General features: G+C 45.7%; 1 protein-coding gene across 8 annotated transcripts; it reads left to right on the top strand.

The window, feature by feature from the left end:
* Positions 1 to 174: 174 nt before the first annotated feature.
* On the top strand, positions 175 to 23,198 carry LOC118077474 (protein mono-ADP-ribosyltransferase TIPARP-like). 8 transcript variants are annotated; one of them, XM_060272075.1, is made up of 11 exons: positions 175 to 232; positions 1,435 to 1,546; positions 3,249 to 3,315; positions 6,276 to 6,420; positions 8,115 to 8,242; positions 9,922 to 10,050; positions 12,118 to 12,536; positions 15,722 to 15,893; positions 17,971 to 18,158; positions 18,798 to 19,052; positions 21,463 to 23,198. In XM_060272075.1, exons 7-11 carry the CDS (start codon positions 12,202 to 12,204, stop codon positions 21,890 to 21,892), a joined length of 1,380 nt encoding a protein of 459 aa, XP_060128058.1. In that variant the 5' UTR covers positions 175 to 232; positions 1,435 to 1,546; positions 3,249 to 3,315; positions 6,276 to 6,420; positions 8,115 to 8,242; positions 9,922 to 10,050; positions 12,118 to 12,201; the 3' UTR covers positions 21,893 to 23,198. The 8 variants fall into 8 exon arrangements, with proteins under 8 accessions (XP_060128058.1, XP_060128062.1, XP_060128060.1 ...); XM_060272077.1 differs by lacking the exons at positions 175 to 232; positions 1,435 to 1,546 and adding an exon at positions 1,626 to 1,708; XM_060272073.1 differs by lacking the exons at positions 175 to 232; positions 1,435 to 1,546 and adding an exon at positions 1,626 to 1,864.
* Positions 23,199 to 23,863: the final 665 nt, after the last annotated feature.

Raw genomic sequence — 23,863 nt, 5'->3', positions numbered from 1 at the left:
TCGGTCACTTGCCGAAGCCTGCTTTCGAGGAAGGGGAGGACCGGAAGAATGGGACAGTTCCCATGGTGAACAAGGAAGCGGCTGGAGTGCTCCGTTGCTGAGCAGCCATCATCACGTGACCGGATAAAGTACGGTTGTTTCCAGCAATCATCACGTGACCGGATAAAATACGATTGTTTCCTGAAAATTAGATTCGATTACGGTTCTTTCCGGGTATTGGCTAACGCGGAGCGTGAGTGATTGATGGGACATTTGTTGCCATGGTGACTGCAGGCTGTGGGAGTCCCTGACATCCTAACTGTGGCATCCATGATATTTATCTGGGGGTGGTGTGGGGAGGTCAAAAACAGTGATCAAGCAATCAGGCTTCTTCAGGGCATACCCTCCAACATTTCTCCAATGAAAATAGGGACGGCTTATTATTATACCCCACCCATCTGACTGGGTTGTTCCAGCCACCCTGAATGGCTTCCAGTATATATAAAAACATAATAGAACATTAAATAACTTCCCTATACAGGGCTGCCTTCAGATAATAAAAATAATAATTAGTTAATTTATACCCTGCCCACTCTGGGCTGCTCCCAACAGAATATTAAAAACACAAGAAAGCATCAAACATTAAAACATTCCCTAAAAAGGGCTGCCTTCAGATGTCTTCTAAAAGTCAGATAGTTGTTTATTGCCTTGACATCTGATGGGAGGACGTTCCACAGGGCAGGAACCACTACCAAGAAGGCCCTGTACCTGGTTCCCTGTAACCTTGCAGTGAGGGAACCACCAGAAGGCCCTCGGAGCTGGACCTCAGTGTCCGGGCTGAATGATGGGGGTGGAGATGCTCCTTCAGGTATACTGGGCTGAGGCTGTTTAGGGCTTTAAAGGTCAGCACCAACACTTTGAATTGTGCTCGGAAACGTACTGGGAGCCAATGTAGGTCTTTCAGGACCGGTGTTATATGGTCTCAGCAGCTGCTCCCAGTCATTAATATAGGGATGCCCTAAGGAAAAGTGGGAGATTCAGGAATCAGAAACTTGGATGGCTTCTGTAAATCTGGGACTGTCCCTGGAAAATAGGCACATTTGGAAGATCTGGCTGGCAGGGAGTTAAGCAAAAAGAACCCAGAGAAAGAAATGTTGTTGCTGTGCATGAAGTGATGTGTTAGGCACCCTGTGTTTTCTCCAAGAACAAAATCACCACCTCTCACCAATATTAATACATCCACATGTTGCGCTTCCCCACATTTTTAATAGTGAGCAAATGATTTTTAGGGCTGCAGAATCCTCCCTGTTGTTTGAATGTCCAAATTAGTAAAAGTGGGTATGGGGTAAAGACTGCAATTTTGTGTGCATTCGCATAGGAATAAGCCCCATTTAACACAGTGTGACTTACTTCTACGCAAACACCCACCATGTTGCATAACTGTTCTCTTGCTAGGAAACACTTCTCAAGTTGATGCGAACAGGGGCTTACCCGTGAGCAACGAACAGTTATTGTGCAATGAATCCACACTAGAAATGGTGACAGCAGGAATCCCTTCTGAACCAAGGTAACTGACTTGGGTGTTAAGCAGTAATAAAACTGCAAAGTGTTAATCATCAACTTGTGGGATCATCAATTGTCCCTTGGCACAGGGACTTTCCCAGAGGAGTTCAAGGAAGCGGTGGTGCGCTATCCAATTATTGCCCGGTTTCGAATCTTCCATACCTGGGTAAGATAATTGAGAGAGCGGTTGCCAAACAGCTTGGTAGGTTTCTGGATGAAACATTGGCTCTAGATCCATTTCAGTCCGGCTTTCGCCCTGGTCATGGGACCAAGACGGCTCTGGTCGCCTTAACAGATGATCTCCGTAGACAGCTGGATCGAGGTGGGTCGGGACTGCTGATTCTTTTAGATTTGTCAGCAGCCTTCAATGTGGTCAATCACGAACTTTTAGACCACCGCCATGCCGATGTGGGGATTCAGGGCACAGTCCAACAGTGGGTGTGTTCCTTTATCTCAGGTCGGGGACAGAGGGTGGCGCTAGGGAGGGAGTTGTCGCCGTGGCACTCCTTGGTGTGTGGAGTCCCGCAAGGCGCAATCCTTTCCCTGATGCTTTTTAATATGTTTATGTGCCCCCTTGCCCAGAATGTCCGGAGTTTGGGGCTGGGTTGTCATCAATATGCTGATGACACCCAGATCTATCTGTTGATGGGCGGCCGCCCTGCCTCGGCCCCAGACACACTGACCAAGTGCTTGGAAGCTGTGGCTGGATGGCTACGTGGGAGCCGGTTGAAGCTAAATCCTTCGAAGACAGAGGTCCTCTGGCTGGGTCGGGACGACATGGAGATGGGGGGCCAACTCCCATCTCTTGCAGGGGCTCAATTAGTGCCAGCGCCTTCTGTCAAGAGTTTGGGTGTAACCTTTGATACCTCCCTTTCCATGGAGGCGCAGGTTGCATCCCCAGCAAAGGTGGCATTTTTCCATCTCCGCCGTATCAAGCAGTTGGTCCCTTACATCTCTCGCCCTGATCTGGCCACAGTGATCCATGCGAGGGTCACCTCCAGGCTTGATTATTGTAACTCGCTCTACGCGGGGCTGCCCTTGAAGCTGACCCAGAAACTCCAGCGGGTGCAGAATGCCGCGGCGAGGCTCCTTACGGGGTCCCGGCTGCGAAATCACATTCATTTAGTGCTTTACCAGCTGCACTGGCTCCCGGTGGAGTACAGGATCAGGTTTAAGGTGCTGGTTTTGACCTTTAAAGCCCTATGCGGCTTGGGACCCTCGTACCTACGGGACCGCCTCTCCTGGTATGCCCTGTGGAGGACCTTAAGGTCCACAAACAACAATATTCTGGAGATCCCGAGCCATAAGGTGGCTAGATTGGCCTCTGCTAGGGCCAGAGCCTTTTCAGTATTGGCCCCAACTTGGTGGAACGCTCTTTCACAGGAGACCAGGGCCCTGCAAGACAGAGCTGTTCCACCTGGCCTTTGGGTTAGACTTAGTCTGACCCCTGTGTTTTCCTCCCTCATGCCTTGGATTTATGGACTACTTAAAATGAGGCTGCATTTTAAATTTTAATATTGTATTTTAATCTGTATTTTAATTAATTGCTTTTTATGTTTTATTGTAATTTTATGGGTGTGAGCCGCCCTGAGCCCGGTTTTGACTGGGGAGGGCGGGGTATAAATAAAATTTTATTATTATTATTATTAATAATTTTTATTATAATTAATAATAATAATAATAATAAAGCCACTGTTTCTTTGCAGAGGAGGAGGATAAGGAGAGAAGCAGCAGAGAAGCAGCTATGACAGCAGGGACCCCTTCTAAACCAAAGTAAGACATATTTCAGTTGAGTTGGGTCCTTCACAAGGGAAGAGCATGGAGAGAAAATCAGAACTTGCCATGCCCCTGGGACCTCACTAGCCACATCCTGTGACTTCCCAGCAGCCCTGCCAGTCCAGTGGGCACCAACCACCAATGCTTACCCTGTTTCTCATATTTTAAGACATACCCATAAAATAAGCCATAGCAGGATTTTTAAGCATTCAAGGAATATAAGCCATACCCCGAAAATAAGACATAGTGATAGGCGCAGCAGCAATGCCGGCCGCGCCAGGAGGAGGAGGAAAAAAATAAGACATCCCTTGAAAATAAGCCACAGTGTGTTTTTTGGAGGAAAAAATAAATATAAGACATGTCTTATAATATGAGAAACACGGTACACACGATACCAAAGCATGTCACATTTCTGCTTTCTGTAAAATGTTCATTGGCTAAAATGTGCATTATCCATTTTGTCTTCTGAACAGCACTGACAGCATTCATTCACACATGGAAATAGTAAGAGATGGGCTTGGACGTACTGTACATCTCCTGCCATGTGTGAAAATACCCTAAAACCTGAGCTGGGCATTCTGCTCCCTGCTGCCACCGCCACCTCCTGCCACTTTTTAAAGGACTTTAGTCCAAATACCAAACAGGCTAAACCTTTCTTACCCCGCAACTCCAAAGCTTAGCAGATGTCTCCACAGGAGCCACTGCAAGAGTTCACCTGGAAATCAACCACCAGAGGGCAGGCGGCTTTAACTTCAGAGAGAAAGCCCCGTGAGCTATCCCTGGATTCCTGGAAATGCTATTGCAACAACAGCAATAAAAAGGGATTTTTAGCGCTAGCCTGATTCAGAGCTTAATTTTAGTCTCCATGCACTCACCAGAATTCTTCAGAAGAGAGAAATAAGCTGGAGAAACTCAACCCCTCCTTTCACCCCTGCTGCTGTTTATGGGCACTTCAATCGGGCAACCCTTTCCCTGTAAAAACAAAACAAAACAAAACACCAGTGTTGAGGCCATTCTGACTGACTTCTCCCTTTTCCTATAAGACCTGCATCCCATTGTTGTCACTGCTCATAGAAAGAGAAGGCAATAAAAACTTGTGAAAGGCTCAGCAATTTTACCCCAGTTTTGCACAAAAACTGTAAAGCTATTACAGGGATGTGGGAAGGAAATACTTACCAATTTCTTATTTTGGTTACATTGATGGCTTTTCTTCCCCTCACCTCTGAAGTCCTGCTACAGTTTGAAGGCAAACCAAAGGTCAGGAGCAATGAGAGATTGCATGTCAATTTTACTAAATTCTGATTTAATTTCTGCCTTTACATTTTAACAGCAAAATTCTAACCAGGTCTACTCAGAAGTATTTTTGAATTAAATGAAATTTAGTCCCAGGTAACTGGGGTGAGGTTAGGATTGGAGCCTTAAGAGCTCACTACCATTTCTGTGCTAGGAGCTCCCTTTTTAAAGAGCTAATGGTGAGAGTGGCAGCCAGGTAATGGAGGGAGGTGAGATTATATACCAGCACTAAGTGCCTGGCGTGCTCTGGTCCATGGGGTTGTTATAAGCAAAAATCTGCCCTTATTCCCTTATGGGGTACACAAGAGCCCTTATTGGGTTCTCCATCGGTCGGAGAATATAACAGAGGCCAACCAGAGAATTTTGAGAAGCAAAGCCTTTATTTTTGCTGTTGCAACAGGGTCCTTCCCCTCACGCAGGAGAACAAGGAAGGAACCCAGAACAAGAGAGAACCTCCACTTTTATCAGTTTTCCCATCACCCAGCAACACCCCCAGAATACATCATTCCTACATCACAGCTACATAATCAATACCTCACAAAAAGGGAGGGTTCAAGGTAGAAATCTGAGCAGCTTTGACACCTCTCCTAGTCCTCCTCTCACCCCTCCCAGGTGTGAATTCCTAAACACAAAGAGAAATTAACAGTTTCCTAAAAGTTGATCACTATCTTTTGTTCGGAGGAGTCTTCCATTGTGAATGAGATAGCTAGCAGTTTGGCACCATTGATGGGGAAATGTCCAGTTGGCAGAGCCTCCGGCTTACAGGATTATGGCTCCCAAGTTGATAGTCATGTGGAAATGTGTGTGTGTGTGTGTGTGATTCTGGTCAGAGAGAGTCAAAATGGTGTCAGTCAGGCCTGTCTTCCTGTGCTGCTTCAGACATGTGCCTGTACATTCATGTACATGTTTATGAACAATCCTATATAATAAAGTGCAAGTGTCTCTGTGTCCAGTCCCTGTGTCCCTGGGTTTGCACTACTGCACATGTGCCCCACGGACACAGGGATTGGACGCAGAGACTGGACACACACACGCTCTCCCCACCCCCCTGAATGGTGTTGAGAGGACATAATGGAAGGCACCATTGGGGATTCCCCCCTCAAGAAAAAGTAAAGAAAGGTGGAGTTATGAGAAGGGGGGGTAGTGTCCGAAGAGGAAAGGAGACAAAATTGTGAGGGACGGTTTGGGGAGGGGGGGGAGAGTCCGACTCTGAGGGGAAGGGGAAGTTGCCGCATGTCGGACCTCCTGCCTGCCTCCTTCCCTCCCTCGCCCTCCCGCCCTTCAAGCTCTGGCGGCCGCCACTCCCCGCTCGACTGGAGGGAAGCGCAGCCGCAACTTTCCCCTCTCATGGCTGCTTCTTTTTCCCTTAGCTCGCGCAGGCAGCGTGTCCCGGAGAAGCCCCGCTTGCTTCCCCCCCCCCTCTCTCTCTCTCGCACACATACACACACAAACTGCCCGCCCGCCACCACAGCAAACCACCCAAGGGGGAGCCTGGGGCCCTCGATGCACATCCCCGCCGGTGGAGGCGGCGACGGAGGTGACGCCTGCGCGGTCCCAGGGCTTCCCCTCCATTCCCGCCCGGCTAGCGCCCGTTTACTTAAAGGGCTGAATGACACTAGTTATTTTATATATATATATATATAACCTTAAAATTCTTACAACAGGGTCACGAAGAGTCAGGCATGACTAAACGACTAAACAACAACAACAACAAGAGCATCATAAGCTTTAATTCAAGTTGCAGATGGGCCATAACTGAGCATAAGAGCATCTGCTTTGGATTCAGAAGGTCCCAGAGTCAATCTGCAGGTAGTGTTTGGAATGTCTCCTGCCTGAAACCCTGGGAACTTGTTGCCAGCCCTTGTGGACAGTCCCAGGCTGAAAGTAACGGTAGTCCGACTCAATGCAAAGCAGCTTTCCAATGAGTTCCATTGAGATAGGCATGACACGGGATGCACACACACTCTACATTTAAAGTATATGACTTCTCCCAAAGCATATTGGGAACTGTGGTTTGTTGAGAGTGCTAGGAATTGTGGCTCTGTGAGGAGTAAACTATAATTCTCAGGATTCTTTGAGATGTGGGAAATGTACTTTAAATTAATGGTGTGTACCCAAGTGGCGCTGTGGGTTAAACCACTGAGCCTAGGGCTTGCTGATCAGAAGGTCGGCGGTTCGAATCCCTGTGATGGGGTGAGCTCCTGTTGCTCGGTCCCAGCTCCTGCCAACCTAGCAGTTCGAAAGCACCTCAAAGTGCAAGTAGATAAATAGGAACCGCTACAGCGGGAAGGTAAACAGCATTTCTGTGTGCTGCTCTGGTTCACCAGAAGCAGCTTAGTCATGCTGGCCACATGACCTGGAAGCTGTACGCCGGCTCCCTCGGCCAATAATGCGAGATGAGCGCCGCAACCCCAGAGTCGGTCACGATTGGACCTAATGGTCAAGGGTCCCTTTACCTTTACCTAGCCAAGCAGTTGCAGGAAAAGCAATAACAGACTTGCATGTTAACTTAAAAGTCAGCAGATTTACTATGGCATAAACCTCCATGGATGAAAGCCCATGTCATTCATTGTGCTCTACTCCTCAGAAGATTTTCCCCAATCAGTCAATCTTCAGGATATTGTTTGGTGAGACAGTAGCACTACGTTAGCTTGCATGTGTACAATGGAAACTCTCGAGATTTCTACAAACCAGCATTTAGAAACCTCACACAGTGCAGCCATCTGAAAAAGAACAGGACTAGTGCTATGGTTTGGGAGAAACTTAGTCGAGCTTTTTAGAAATAATTGAGTTTGCAAATGAGGATAATACTTGACAAAAAAATGTACTGCATATGGTCGAGGCACCTGCGGAATTGGTTTCATCTTCACTGAAAGAGGATGTTGTGGGGAGGGGAGGAGCCACTGGGCCAAGTGCAAGCCAGGACAAGCAGCTTTGCCAATAGTGCCACTAGATTGCAAAATGGAAGAAGTTCGGTGGGGTCGATTGCACAATGAGTTAGAAAAATAAGGCTGTTGCTCCCACTTAACAACCAAGAATGATGTGGCTGCTGGTGTTTCCCATGCTTTTTACAGAGAGGAAATACCCACGCTTCTGGAAAGTGTTGCTCTAGCATCTGGCCATGCTTAGATTTTAGCACACACTCAAAAAACATAACCTCAACTGGAAGATCCCAGGGTAATTCCAAGTATACAAAAAAAAACATTAACAAAGGGAGCATGGATGTCTGGAAGAACTTTTCCAGGGGAAATTGCAAAGTAAAACAACAAAGGTGGGGAGCAGGCTAGTTTATCGCACAGAGAATAGTCTCTGTACATTTTGCCACATATCTTTAGTTCTACAAATCCTAGAAACTTGGGACTCATCCATACTTGTTTATTGCGGGTAGTGAGCTTCCTGTGCATTAATTCTCCATTGTCCATATGGCATTCTGCTCCAAATCGCTGCCTTCCCTCACTTTCTCCACACTCAATCCTGATTTTCTCAAAAACTCTCATTTTCAGAGTATCTCTGGTATAAGAAAATCCAGACCGAGGAAAGGAAAAGTGTGGGAAAGCAGTGATTTGGACGTGAACATCATATGGTCAACTGAGAATCAATGGAGATGCAAGACTAGCTATGTGAAACAACAGTATGAATGAACCCTTATTCTTTTTTAAAAAAATGAAAGCTGGGAAGCTGGGGGGTTGCAATCTATTGTGGGGGGGGGGGCGGGAATGACTTTTCCTCCTTGAATATCCATGAAAGGGCTGCTTCCACTCTGGTCATTTACTGTGGAATAGCTGCATTTTATTCTCTGACTTTTTATAGGATATCTGCATGATACCACGAACGAAACATCCCCTTCTCATGTTTTCCTTCTTCAGCTTCCAGCCCCTCCTCCACCCCAAGATATCAACAGATCCAACCTTTTGTTTTTAAGCTCAATAGAATAGAATCATAGGATCATAGAGTTGGAAGAGACCTCAAGGGCCATCCAGTCCACCCCCCTGCCAAGCAGGAAAAACCATCAAAGCATTCCTGACATATGGCCGTCAAGCCTCCGCTTAAAGACCTCCAAAGAAGGAGACTCCATCACACTCCTTGGCAGCAAATTCCACTGTCGAACAGCTCTTACTGTCAGGAAGTTCTTCCTAATGTTTAGGTGGAATCTTCTTTCTTGTAGTTTGAATCCATTGCTCCGTTTCCGCATCTCTGGATAAGCAGAAAACAACCTTTCTCCCTCCTCTATATGGCATCCTTTAATATATTTGAACATGGCTATCATATCACCCCTTAACCTTCTTTTCTCCAGGCTAAACATGCCCAGCTCCCTAAGCCGTTCCTCATAAGGCATCGTTTCCAGGCCTTTGACCATTTTGGTTGCCCTCCTCTGGACACGTTCCAGCTTGTCAGTATCCTTCTTGAACTGTGGTGCCCAGAACTGGACACAGTACTCCAGGTGAGGTCTGACCAGAGCAGTGGTACTATTACTTCCCTTGATCTACCGTGTTTCTCATATTATAAGACACGTCTTATATTTATTTTTTCCTCAAAAAAACACACTATGGCTTATTTTCAAGGGGTGTCTTATTTTTTTCCTCCTCCTCCTGCCGCGGCCGGCATTGCTGCTGCTCCTATCACTATGTCTTATTTTCGGGGTATGGCTTATATTCCTTGAATGCTTAAAAATCCTGCTATGGCTTATTTTATGGGGATGCCTTAAAATATGAGAAACAGGGTAGATGCTATACTCCTATTGATGCAGCCCAGAATTGCATAGGCTTTTTAGCTGCTACATCACTCTGTTGACTCATGTCAAGTTTGTGGCCTACCAAGACTCCTAAATCCTTTTCACGTGTACTGCTCTCAAGCCAGGTGTCACCCATCCTGTATTTGTGCCTTTCATTTTTTTTTTTTTTTGCCCAAGTGTAGTACATTTCTCCCTGTTAAAATTCATCTTGTTTGCTTTGGCCCAGTTCTCTAATCTGTTACGGTCAATAGAATAGTTGTGCAATTTTGTCAGGTGTAGATAGCTTTTCTTGTTGCTATTCTCACTAATTCTGGCCTGTACAGATTGTTCTAGATATTCTTCTCTCTGGTTCATGTCTAGCAATAATTCCTAAATCTTCCCTTTCCAAATAGCATTATATCAGTTTCTCCCGCCCTGGTTAAATTGCAGTGGTGGGAGGAATCATGCAATGTACTTAACCCTTTCCCTACCTACACAGTGGTCCCATTGAAAATAACTCAGTTGTCTGCATAGCTGATACTATGGTGAATAAATTCCCCAGTTTTATTACTGATTTCCCTTTCTTTTTCCCCACTCAGCCATGAAGCTCACTGGATGACCTTGGGCCAGCCACCATCTCTTAACCTAACCTATCTCACAGGGTTGTTGTGAGGATCAAATGGGGAGGAGAACCATGCACACTGCCTTGAGATCATTGGAAGATAAAGGTGGTACATAACTATAATAAATAAATAAATAAATAAATAAATAAATAAATAAATAAATAAATAAATAAGTTAGCACTGTATTATACTGCCGTGTGGAGCAACTCTCAAAATGCCAGCTGATTATGGGGAATTAACCTCTTGGTGTCACGAAGAGTCGGACACGACTAAATGACTAAACAACAAATCTCTTGGTAGGGACCCAGGTGGCGCTGTGGGTTAAACCACAGAGTCTACCGTGTTTCTCATATTATAAGACACGTCTTATATTTATTTTTTCCTCAAAAAAACACACTATGGCTTATTTTCAAGGGATGTCTTATTTTTTTCCTCCTCCTCCTGCCGCGGCCGGCATTGCTGCTGTGCCTATCACTATGTCTTATTTTCGGGGTATGGCTTATATTCCTTGAATGCTTAAAAATCCTGCTATGGCTTATTTTATGGGTATGTCTTAAAATATGAGAAACAGGGTAGGGCTTGCTGATCAGAAGGTCGGCGGTTCGAATCCCTGCAATGGGGTGAGCTCCCGTTGCTCGGTCCCAGCTCCTGCCAACCTAGCAGTTCGAAAGCACATCAAAGTGCAAGTAGATAAATAGGGACTGCTCCGGCGGGAAGGTAAACGGCATTTCCGTGCGCTGCTCTGGTTCGCCAGAAGCAGCTTTGTCATGCTGGCCACATGACCCGGAAGCTGTCTGCGGACAAACGCTGGCTCCCTCGGCCTATAGAGCGAGATGAGCGCCGCAACCCCAGAGTCGGACACGACTGGACCTGATGGTCAGGGGCCCCTTTACCTTTACCTTTAATCTCTTGGTACTAAAGGGGCCCAGCATGAAATTGGGGGAATGATGATCTCATACCTTCTCTGCTGTGGAGTCATTCTTCCATAGCACATGGGGGGAGTGGATGGGCTCTTGCTTCTGTGCACTTCACACACACACAGAGAGAGAGAGAGAGAGAGAGCTCATTGAGGACTGAAGATGCTCAGTGAACACACAACGGGCTCCTCCTGGAAAACACCTAAAACTTCATACACCAAATATGTACTGAGAATTTACGATTGCTTTCATCCCCCCCCCCCCGCCCAACATGCTACTCAGGAGCTTAGCCTTTTATAAAATGTTTTCTTTTGATCCCTCTGGTTTGCACTCACCCAAAGAAAACATACCATTGTACCTTGAATCCCAAACGCCTTGGTACTCGGACGTTTTGGCTCCCGAATGCCGCAAACCTGGAAGTGAGTGTTCTAGTTTGCGAACATTCTTTGGAACCCAAACGGCCGATGGGGCTTCCGCAGCTTCCGGTTGGAACTTCCTGCAGCCAATCAGAAGCTGTACTTTGGTTTCCAAATGTTTTGGAAGTTGAAACGGACTTCCGGAACAGATTCCATTCGACTTGCAAGGTAAAACTGTACAAGCATATTTACAGTTGCCCAAAGTGTGCTTTGGCACACTTCTTGGGCAGAGGAAAAAAAATCAACATACCCGCAAAGCTATCTGCATACAGGACTTTATTGATATAATAAAATCAACAAATGAGGCAGAGACAAAAAAGTGGAAACACCTACTGATAGGAACAGGAAAGACCTGGCTTGCTCCTCATATCCAAATTCAAATATGTGTTGGAGTGGATTACTCTGGTCTAATTTGAATATAGGGTTGGGGAGTGGATTAACAGCTAAATAATGCTCAAAAATGGACAAACCCATAAAATCCAAATCCTACATTGGATTCCCACCCCCATACAATTTACAGTGACGTGAATGAGGGAACTGATGACAATGGTGATTATATTATTATCATCTCCATCTCTTTCTCTCTATTTTTAAGCCTCACCTGCTAAGTTTCTGTGCGCCGGGCACAGGAACAGCAGAGCGAGTAACCCGGTAGCCTCTCTAAGTGCCTTGCTTGGAAAGATACAAGCTGCTTTCAAATAGCTGAATGAGAAAGTGAAAGTAAAACTTACTTCTAGAGTGCAGGCATGTTTCGTTAAGTCACTGGATTTGCCTGGTTTTTAAAAACGGGATTGGTATGTACAATGAGCGGTGATGAGATATTTTATATTTTATATTAGAGATAGAAGCAAGACCCTTCTCCTGGGGGCCTGCCTGGCGTTAGCCTGTGTGCAGTTTGGATCCTGCATTTCAATTGCACCCAGATGGCAGAAAATGCAGAGTCCTCTGTGTCTGAGCTGGGCCACACCTCCTTGCAGGATGAGTTGCTGGGCATTACAATCCTGAAGCTACCTGGCACAGACGACGTCCCGCTATACCACGTCCATCAGAAGAGCAGCGTGCCGATCTGCGACAACTTTCTGCTAGGATGCTGTTCCTTTCGGCAGCAGTGCCCTTATCATCATACCCCGTTTCCCTACCACTGGCAGTGGCGCCGCCAGAAAGACAAAGTGTGGCTCAGTTTCAGTTTCTCAGCTCAGCAGCATCTGGAGAAGCTCTACTGTGAACAGGAAGTCCCCACGGCGCAGCTGAAGGACAGGTAAGGACCATACATCTTTCTCCTTTCAGCTTTCGGGAGGAAAGAGCCCCAGAGCCAGGTTCAACTCTGGAACGTACTTGCGATCCCTGGGTTCTGCCCCAGAACTTGTGAAGCAGTTGATAAAAGAGAATGCCTGTCCTTCAGTGTTTGCTAAGAAATTAGCTTTGCTTCCTTCACATCCGTCATTATGGGACAGGGATTATGGTTGAAATCCTGACATCCATACTTGTAAAATTGAGGTGTCTCGGTGGTTTTCAAAGTGTGTTCCAGCACTTCAAACTCTTTTCAGTGGTTTCTTGAAAAAGGAAAGTTGCCTATCACTACCATTATTGTGCCTTCTGGACACAATTTAGACCAAGCATCCCCAAACTTTGGCCCTCCAGATGTTTTGGACTACAATTCCCATCTTCCCTGGCCACTGGTCCTGTTAGCTAGGGATCATGGGAGTTGTAGGCCAAAACATCTGGAGGGCCGCAGTTTGGGGGTGCCTGATTTAGACAATTTAGCCGTCCAGAATCCCTGAAAGGATCGCTTACCTCCATATCAGCCTGCCATTACATCAGAGTCTGTTCTTCGAGTGCACCTAGATATGGTAGGTAGAGAGGGGGCCCCTACACCTTTGAAGCACACCTTCCCTCTCAAAGAACTCTGGGTGCTGTAGTTTTTTAAAGGCTGTTGGGAATTGTAACTCTGAGTGGTAAACTACAGTGAGTGGTAAACTACAGTGCCCAGAATTCCTTGCAGAAAAGATTGAGCTTTGAATGTGCTTCAAAGATATAATGTCTACGCTTCCCTAGTGACACTAATAGTGACATCCTCTCCCTAGGGAGGTTCACCTGATGCTGAAGTTTCTAGATTTTTTCCTGTAAGCCAAAGACCATTTACAGCAGTGGTTCCCAACAGGTGGTCCGCGGACCCCTATGCCAGAGGGGTCCGCAAGATGCTAAAAAATATATTAAATATATTTCGTATGATAACAGATTTTTTGTTTTGGCCGCTTCCTGCATGAGCAGATTCTAGCGCAAAACTAGAATTAGATAGAGGCAGTAGTTCTGCTGTATGCCGTTAGGTGGCGCTTTACAAACACTACTGTTTTGCAAAGAGGCAGCGCGCACATTCTACTAACGCTCACCTCCCCAAGATGCTTTGCGCGCGTCGGCTTCATTTGTGCGCTACTGCGCAGGTACCCTGTCTTCTCCATTCCCCTCCCTCCTCCCTGGCGCGTGCTGCCTCTTTGCAAAACAGTAGTGTTTGTAAACAAAGCGTTGTTTTTCGCGGAAGCTACAGTTCGCGTAGTTAAAAATGGACCGTTGGTTAAAAAGTGGTTTATCTCATTAAGAACTGAAAATTAAAACTAACTGTATACTGATGGAGTACTCTGTTGTAACTGTAAAAAACGTATAAATATAAAATATAAAAAGACTCTTAATTTGGCTCTCACTTTTTAATTTTAGGATTAGGAATTAATGAGGGTCCTTGTCACAATAGAGGCTCGATGAGGGGTCCTCGAGAAAATTTTGTTGGGAACCCCTGATTTACAGTTTCTCCAGGCCCTTTACAGAACAGTTAGCTCTCAATTGAATTTGTGTGTTTTGATTCTCCCTTTAACTGCTGCTTTTTAATTTGTATTTTGTTTTAATAACCTTGTTTAATCTCATCTGCTGTGTTAGCAGTGCCAGTGTGAATCAGTCATAAAGGTTCAAGAGGCAGCACATGGCATTAAGTTTGGGACAGCTTCCAAACAGACTGGCGTGAGAAATGCATCTCCTGTGGAAATATAGACAACTGGACTAGATAAGAGGAACTTCTTTTCTTTTCTTTTTTGGTAGAGGTCAGAGCCAGATAACTATTTATAGCCCCCAAAGCTGTTGACTTTATAATATGCATCGAAAAGGTAGGGACATCTGCACTGTATGAGTCTTGCATGGACAGATCATAGAAGAAATACCGTGTTTCTCCAAAAATAACCGTCTTATATTTATTTTTCCTCAAAAAAACCCACTATGGCTTATTTTCAGGGGGTGTCCTATTTTTTTTCCTCCTCCTCCTGCCGCGGGCGGCATTGCTGCTGTGCCTATCACTATGCCTTATTTTCGGGGTATGGCTTATATTCCTTGAATGCTTAAAAATCCTGCTACGTCTTATTTTATGGCTACGTCTTATTTTCGGAGAAACAGGGTAGGAAAGATCCTAATAGACAACTTTGCTCTCACTGAGTATGTGGTACAGAATGGCTTTCAGCAAAGAGGTGAAGCTACGCCAAGGCAAGGTACATGTTGCACATGTACTATAGTGCAGACTTTTGGGCATCCGTCAGGGCGACTGAAGACAATGCGTAGAGCACAGTACCGTGGCATTATCTCACACCACAGAATTCACTCTTGCTAAGAATCACCAACAGGAATGTATATTTAGGTGAGTATTTTCCAAGTTAGAAGTGGTGCTCTGACTGAGCTTGTAGGTAAGGGTTAATAACTTTTTAGCAACTCTTCTAGCTTTTACAGCAGTTTGGTATGAAGGTGTTATTTTTTAAAACTAGATGAAGATACTTGTATAAAAAAAAAATACCATTACCCATGCGGTGAAAAACTTCTCCAGCTGTTTTCAGTAAATCAAGTTAAAGGCGAGAAAGCAAAGCCAGGCATTCATAGAATCATAGAGTTGGAAGAGACTGCAAGGGCCATCCAGTCCAACCCCCTGCCAAGCAGGAAACACCATCAAAGCATTCCTGACAGATGGCCGTCAAGCCTCTGCTTAAAGACCTCCAAAGAAGGAGACTCCACCACACTCCTTGGCAGCAAATTCCACTGTCGAACAGCTCTTACTGTCAGGAAGTTCTTCCTAATGTTTAGGTGGAATCTTCTTTCTTGTAGCTTGAATCCATTGCTCCGTGTCTGGAGCAGCAGAAAACAACCTTTCACCCTCTTCTATATGACATCCTTTTATATATTTGAACATGGCTATCATATCACCCCTTAACCTTCTCTTCTCCAGGCTAAACATACCCAGCTCCCTAAGCCGTTCCTCATAAGGCATCTTTTCCAGGCCTTTGACCATTTTGGTTGCCCTCCTCTGGACACGTTCCAGCTTGTCAGTATCCTTCTTGAACTGTGGTGCCCAGAACTGGACACAGGTATTCCGTAGATCCTCGCCCTCTGGTGATGGTTATCTTCCTTGCCTTGCAGGATGGGCAACGTGTATTTCTTAAACTTTAACACCATGGTTCTCTCACCGATGCGGCTGTATGACCAAGTAAGGCGACTGTCCAACAGCAGCAGCCCTGATTGCAGTCCCTACCTCTTTACAGAGTGGAAGGCTTACTGGAATGAAAGCGGTGATTGGAAGGAATATGATGAGGTAAGAGGACACAGAGCTACCAAAAAAAATTGATTATGGAGCCATCTCATTGTTTGGTTCCAGCCCCCATCATCCTGACGTCCACCTTGTTACGTACAGAGACCACCAGTGGTTCTGAAGCAGCCAGAGGGGGAGGGAGAGACTCGGAGGAGGAGAGAAATCAGAGGGACGAACAATGGGAAAGCTCGGGGGGGGGGGGCAGAGGGATGCAGGCAGATGCTCAGGTATGTTGCAGAGCCAGGGCACCGACTGCTCAGGGAGGAAGCTGAAAGGGCATCACTCCTTCCGGCGCAAGAAGTAAGGAGAGCGGCGCAACACAGGTCAAGGGGGCGGCGTTTTGGGGTGCCCAGACTACTTTGCTGGCGTAGGAACAGACGTACGCCATTGCCGGATTCTGATTCGGGATGAGAGGTCATGTTTTAAGCTGTCTCTACACTGTAAATAAATGGCACAATAAACGTCTTTGAAGACAAACTGGACTCAGGCGGAGTTACTCTAGTGTAGCCACGACGACCCTCTGACAGTTTCCTTCTATCGCCTTCTAAAATTGACTGGGAGGGAAACAGGCACACTTATGAAATCCGTCAGACTTGGGGTACTTCAATTATTGCATCCATTGCGTACAAATGTCCGACCATTTACTGGCAGGCCCTTTAGCCACTTAGAGGGTGTCTGTGTCCAGTAATGGAATGCTGTGCAATTTCATGACATACCTAGAAAAATCGTTTTCAAAACGATGGCTTCAAATGGGGCTATGCAAGCTCCACTGTATTGTGCCTAGCTGGGAGGAAAGTCAACAAGTTGCGCAGGTGTGTTTCATAAAGGGGTTTCCTATGATTTTTCTTAGAATCGTGTGCATTACATTAATGTGTTTTGAGAAAACCCCAAGAGTTGACCTCAGGGTCTAGCATAGTCATGCTAATAAGAACCTTTGAATGTGCTCTGGTGTCCCTGGATAGTGTTTCTCAAATGGTGGGTCAGAGCAGGAGGACCTCAGGTGAGCCTCAGTGCTACAACCCGCCTTGTCCCCTAGCCGTGTCATAACATTTTGGTTGGGCCAACGTCAGCACCGGCAGATCCTTGCATGCTGAGTAAAAGTGGCCAGGAGACAGAGCAGTTCTGGAGAGTTCCCTCTCCTGAGGGGAAAAGAGCCAGAGGAGGTATCGAAAGAAATTGCAAAGCGAGATAAAAGGTTAATATTTATTACCATTACATTAATTGGAAAGAGAAAGGAATAAGAGAGGAATGTTGTCTAGGAGGAAGAGATGCCTGAAAGGATCAGGGAGGAGGGATGAAAGAAACCAGTGGGAAGGTCTGTGGACAGGATACAAGTTGTTTGTGAGAGGAGAACGGGAGAAGACGTTACAGGAGATGGGCGAAAATACGTTAAGAGGCATGGGAAGGAGGGAAATATAAAAGAAAAAAGTCTTCTCCAATTAGAGCTGCTCTGGATCAGCAAATTCCACCTGTGAAAGGGAGGCTGATTCACATTTGCCTCCGGAGCAAATGTCTGTACTTGGCCTGGGGAAAACTAAGCGATGGAACTCCTTGCTGCAAGGAAAATGCTGTGGCAAAAGAACTTAGCAATTTCCAATTTTGTTGTTGTTGTTCTCATCCGTCTGTCTCAAGAGACAATGGAGAGTGAAGTCAAACCACTAGGTTAGCAGCACAGAAAAGACATCCTCAAGGCTCAAGACTGGAAAGTGTGTGTGTGGAGGTCCTGGGCTGCCTTGATGACAAGCCCCCTCTCTTGGCCTCGCTGATGCAGTCCAAAGGAAAGCTGAGCAAGACGTTTGGCACCAGTTTGACTGCAGGAGTTGCCGGAAAGAAGGCGTACAAGGTCTTAGGAACTGCGCTCCAGATTTGTGTAGGGCTTCAGTAGAAAGTGAAGTTAGTAAGTGCCAGCTGATTATGCAAAACTCTGCCTCTGTGGCTTTTCCTCTGTGCCACGATTTTGTGTCTGGTGGGCCTCGGTTATTTTCAGCCACCTCAGGTGGGCCCCGAGCGTAGAAAGTTTGAAAAAACAACAACACCTGTTCTAGAGGATGGGAGGAATTCTGGTGTTTTCTCTCCATAGCCTATCGCACAGGAACTCGTTGCTGCTTACGAGCGGGGCATGTGGAACCATGCCTTCTGTCTGCAAGATCGAATTTACAATGTAGACCTCAAACAGTTTATCCAGCGCAACGTAAAGACAGGCTTCACTCGTGAGATCACGATTCGACCCATCTGGCGCTCAGCTTACATTACCATGCGCTGCTTGCGGTGAGTTTGGACCCACATCCTCCTCCTCAGAGTTTCTGGACCAGAGAGCACATGTCTAATCCTTCAACCCATGAATTGCAGAACACTGTACTGTATATTTTTGTGTAACGATGTTGCCGATGTGTAAGCGGTTGGAACAGGGAGTTGGTTCAGGAAAACGCTAAGCGAGTGGCAAACTGGGAGAGAGAATGGGCAGAGATGAGAGAAATGCACACGGCCAAGATTTCTTGACCTTTGAGGAAGTTCCCCAGTTCATTGCTTAAAAACCAATCAAATGTTTGGGGTGACTTAATCGGTGCAGAGGTTCCCAGTTAGCTAAATACTATGGACCCCATTGTTTTTCAAAAGCCAAGCCATGATATCTCTATGGTAGTTTTTGTTACATGAATGCTGCCACAGGCCCTCTTGTGTGGGTTACAAGGACCCCCAATTGGGAACCACTGAGTTAGTGCAATTCATGACATTGAATGAGAGAGTGTTTGTGTGAGTGAGATCAGCTGGTCAATAATAGGTTTGCACAGTCTCTCTCTCTCTCTCTCTCTCTCTCTCCCCCCCCCCATTAAAATATAGGGGTCTGCCTGCAGACAAGGCAGAACCACAGCCAGTTGATCCTGTTCCTGTGTCCTTTTTCCCTTCCAGGTCACTTGCTTCACCCCTGACCACTGCGGCTTTCGCAGGAGAAGATCCTCTAGATTTGTTCTGTGGGCCTTATCCTGCAGCCTGCGTCCCGCCACCTCAAAGAGGCTCTTCTTTCACAATGGCAGAAGTGACTCTGTCGGAAGTAGCCTATCAGATGGTGAAGAAGCTGTTCCATGCCAAGTTGCCCGAGGACGAGGCGCTGGTGCTGGCTATCTACCGCATACGCAATGACCAACTCTGGAAAAAGTATATGAGGTGAGGAGCCTAGTATACACACGACATACAGTAACGCTTTCCTAGTGCTAGCCAGCGGGTTTGGTTTGCCTCATATAGCAGGAGTTGCTAATATGGTACAATGGTCCCCTTGAAGTCTTCCCTTAGAACCCACAAAGCCTCTGAGCCCCCTCCCTCACCCCTTGGTCAAGAAGAAGGGAAGGGGGCCTAGAAAAATTTCTAGGGCCAGATAGAGAAGCCCAGAGGCCTGCATTTGGCCCCCAGACCTCAGGTTCCACACCCAGGTGTTACGCCGTGAAGCTTAGGTTGACCATATATGGATGGTATGATGCTGAGAGATGCATCCTGAATCCATCCACAAAGCCCAGTGTTATGAGCTCAGACCTGCTTCTCTTAAGCCCAACACCCTATACCAGGCATCCCCAAACTGCGGCCCTCCAGATGTTTTGGACTACAATTCCCATCTTCCCCGACCACTGGTCCTGTTAGCTAGGGATCATGGGAGTTGTAGGCCAAAACATCTGGAGGGCCGCAGTTTGGGGATGCCTGCCCTATACACTCTCATCGCTCTGCCTCAGCTATGCAGTGTAAGATTTCCATGTCCATTCAGCCACGTATTTGTTGGGGTACTGTGATTCACACATTCAGTTAGGAGGCCATCTTCCACTTGACCTCCTGGAAATGGTCAAAACAGCTGCATTGGCTGCCCATCTGCTACCCAGCCAGGTTTAAGGCTCTTGTTGTGATTTGCAAAACCCTAAACATCTTGAGTCCAAGATATCTCGGGGATCGCCTGAAGCCTTATATTCCAGCTCAGTCGCTGAGATCATCTGCAGCTTCTCTCAGCTCAGTTGGTTAGAACGTGGTGTTGGTAACACCAAGGTCTCATGTTTGAGCCCCTTATGGGCCACCTGCATGTCCCTGCATTGCAGGGGATTGCATTAGATGACCCTCGGGATCCCTTCCAACCCTACAATTTTTTTGTTTATACCCCACCTATCTGGCTGGGTTGCCCCAGCCAAACTAGGCGGCTTCCAACACATAAAAAAACATAATCAAACATCAAAGATTTCCCGATACAGGGCTGCCTTCAGGTGTCTTCTAAAAGATGTGCAGTTCTTTATCTCCTTAACATCTGTTGGGAGGGTATTCCACAGAACGGGCACCACTGCTGAGAAGGCCCTCTGTCTGGTTCCTTGTAACTTGAGGGAATCACCAGAAGGCCCTTGAAGGTGGACCTCAGTGTCTGGGCTGAACAATGAGGGTGGAGATGCTCTTTCATTTATACAGGACGAAGGCCATTTAGGGCTTCAAAGATCAGCACCAACACTTTGAATTGTGCTCAGACATGTACAGTCATACCTCAGGTTACAGACGCTTCAGGTTGCGCGTTTTCAGGTTGCACACCACGCCGAACCCGGAAGTACTGGAATGGGTTGCTTTCGGGTTTCGGCGCTTTGCACATGCACAGAAACACCGAATCGTGACCCGCGTGTGCGCAGACGCGGCACTGCGGGTTGCGAACGCTGCAGGTTGAGAACGTGCCTCCCCCACGGATTACATTCACAACCCGAGCGTCCACTGTACTGGGAGCCAGTGTAGATCCTTTAGGACTGGTGTTGAGAAAGTCATTGGCCCAGTCCTGTGGAACTCCCTGCCAATAGAGGCTCAGCAGGTGCCTTCTGTACCAACTTTTAAACACCTGCTGAAAAATGTTCTCTTCTGCCAGGCCAAAGCAGGCAATTAAGAGCACATTTCTTTTTGTTTTTAAATTGTTTTTAGCTATTTATGATGTTATAGTATGAATTTATGTTTTTATATTGTTCTGAACCACTGTGATATATATATATATATATATATATATATATATATATATATATATATATATATATATATGGAGAGATATATCGATCGATATATACCATTTTATTGATTTTCCAAAAATAACAGAACAAGAAAAAAAGAAAAAAATCATAAGCAACTTTTTAAATCATAATTTTTTGGTCAACTTCCCTCCACTCCCCCTCTTGGTTCCATTATAATATACTTACCGATATTCATGCACGTCCATGAAACCTTATATACTTAACAATCCAATTTTAAAACCTTCATCTTATTACAAGTGACTTTTAAAAGTTATACTAATGTAAAAAAAACCTATACACGAAGCTTTAAAAATATGCATTAAACAGTTGCCCTTTTTGTAATAATTTGTCCTGCATAGTTCAAATTTTTTTTTTTTGCAAATCTTCTTCTTTATCTTCTTTGGACGAGGCTTTTTCCTTCCATGGAGGCTGACTGGTCTTGGCCTGGCATCCATTCCACTGTGATGTATTTTTATGACACCGTGATGTATAGATCATTTTTATTAATAAATAATTAAAATAAAATAAAATGATCCACTTTTCTTCTTCTCTCTCTTTCCCATCAGACAGAAGAGGCTCATGTTCCAGGTACGCTCAGAAGAGGACCATCCCTCCGTGGAAAGACACCTCTTTCATGGCACAGCGGCATCTCGGATAAAGCCTATTTGCACAGGCAACTTTAACCCCGGCCTGGCAGGATCAGTTAACGGCGCAGTTTTTGGCCAGGGCGTTTACTTTGCTAGGGATGCCTCCTACTCAAACCACTACGCCGTAGCAGCCAAGAACAATGTGCGTCACATGTTCCTGGCCAAAGTGCTGACTGGTCGCTGGTGGAAAGGCAGCTCAAGGTTAAGGCGAACTCCCCCCAGGTTTGATTCCTGCACAGATTGTATCCGTGACCCACACATCTTTGTTATCTTCAGAAGCTGCCAGTGCTACCCCTACTTCCTGATTCGCTACAAGGAAGTGAGGACACCTGTAGCTGTGGATATGTGAGAAGAGCCTCTCTCCTCCTCTACATCTCTTCTGCTGTGACAGTCTGTACTTGGGGTCCAAAGTACATGACTCAGTAAGACTAGTTTTTTCTTTATTTACAATGTGCAGCTCGGTGGGTGGGTGGGTGAGGGAGTCTTTAAACCAGGGGTCAGCAAACCTTTTTCAGCAGGGGGCCGGTCCACTGTCCCTCAGACCTTATGGAGGGCCGGACTATATTTTGGAGGGGAAAAAATGAACGAATTCCTATGCCCCACAAATAACCCAGTGATGCATTTTAAATAAAAGGACACATTCTTCTCATGTGAAAACACCAGGCAGCCCCACTAATAGCCCAGAGATGCATTTTAAATAAAAGGACACATTCTACTCATATAAAAACATGCTGATTCCTGGGCCATCCACGGGCCGGATTTAGAAGGTGATTGGGCAGCATTCGGCCCCCAGGCCTTAGTTTGGGGACCCCTGCTTTAAACCCTTGACCTCCAGTGTATCTTTGATCAGGCATGCCTCCCCAGCAGGTGGTAACGCATGATGTGACTGACCATAACATGTGCCTTAGCTCTTGGAGAGGATACAAAAAAACTGGGTTGGGGAACAAGTGGCCTCGCAGGTGTTCCTGGACTTCAAGTCCCATCAGCCTCAGGCAGCATGGCTAATGGTCAGGGTTGATGGGAGCTGGAGTCCCAACAACATCAGGAGGCTCACAGTAAGACCTTGCTTGAGTTTGCACAGCCAACTCCATGCCGGGTTTTCTTCTTCTTCTTCTTTCCTTCACCATTAGGGAAATTGTGTTTGAAGGACTGATCGTATCTAAATGACTGATGACTCTGCTAGGCATTGCCTGTTCAGACCCCATGAGCCTTAATGTAAAATTATTGTTGTTATTATCAGTACTTTTTTTTTTTCTGGGGGTACTCAAGAGTACGCAGTGCCGACACCTGTGAGTGTCACATCATGGTGAGTGCCAGCACAACTTTTTCTTAAAGCACTTTTTTAATAATTATTTTTATTTTTATTATTATTTGTCCCAGCAATCTGATGCACTTTACACTTGTTTAAACTGAATTGCATTTGCCATTTTATGGCCCATTCACTCCGTTTGGACTTGAGGCGAGCCCGAGATGCCAATGTGTAAAATGTGGAATTTGAACACTGATATATTTGTATCTTCTCTTGTGCCTTTTTTTCCAATGTCATTCAAGTTTTTTGTACCAAAGATAACTTGAAATGAGCCAAAGATGCCAATGTTTTAAATGTGGAATTTGTCCAATGTTTATATTTTTGTATCTTGAAAATACAGACACAAATCATGTATTGATCAGTATTATCTTTTTATCGCACTACCACCAGCCCACTTCCCTAAATCTCCCTGCTGCTATTGATGTCCTCTCAGGCTCCTCCACACAACCTGTTTATTCAGCATCCATCCTGATTTGCATGAACAAAGCTTACACAGGAGGTTAGATTATATCCCTTCTTTGTTAAGCAGTGGGACTGATTTTTTTATTTTTTTATTTATTTTCTTTGCAGAGAGATTATACAACAATGAGCATTCATTCTTTCTATTAATGTCTTTCTATTAATAATCCACTAATTCCACACTTTTTAGTGCGTTTACCTTTCACTTTCCTAACAGCAAAAAGTCAGTTATCTTTGAAAAAAATGGATTTGTTGCATTAGGTCAAGAGAGCCTTTAATCCACTTTAACTGTGCAAGCCTCAAGTTCCTGGTATGCATTTGAAACCATCCTACAAAACTGTGACAGTCAGGAGGCACCTTCCCTGCCCCCGCCCCCCCCGTTCTAAGTTGCAAGTTCCTTAGTATTCTATATTTATTTAGGTATCATAATACTTCCTTTCAGGGCCAGGGCCCCCTCAGGTTAGTTCACAGTTAAAATCATAAAAAATAAAATGTAAGACATAAAGCAATTAAACCATCCAAAAATACCCGCACACCATAGATACCAGGAGT

Source organism: Zootoca vivipara, chromosome 2, assembly GCF_963506605.1.
Source record: "Zootoca vivipara chromosome 2, rZooViv1.1, whole genome shotgun sequence".
NCBI classification, from domain to species: Eukaryota; Metazoa; Chordata; class Lepidosauria; order Squamata; family Lacertidae; genus Zootoca; species Zootoca vivipara.
This window is presented reverse-complemented; position numbering and strand designations above follow the sequence as displayed.

What these genes read in the sequence shown, in the direction of transcription:
- LOC118077474 (XM_060272075.1), top strand. Translation starts at nt 12,202, where the DNA reads ATGGCAGAAAATGCAGAGTCCTCTGTGTCTGAGCTGGGCCACACCTCC. An exon ending in ACGGCGCAGCTGAAGGACAG is followed by an intron (nt 12,537 to 15,721) that starts GTAAGGACCATA and finishes CTTGCCTTGCAG; the next exon opens with GATGGGCAACGTGTATTTCT. An exon ending in CTCTGGAAAAAGTATATGAG is followed by an intron (nt 19,053 to 21,462) that starts GTGAGGAGCCTA and finishes CTTTCCCATCAG; the next exon opens with ACAGAAGAGGCTCATGTTCC.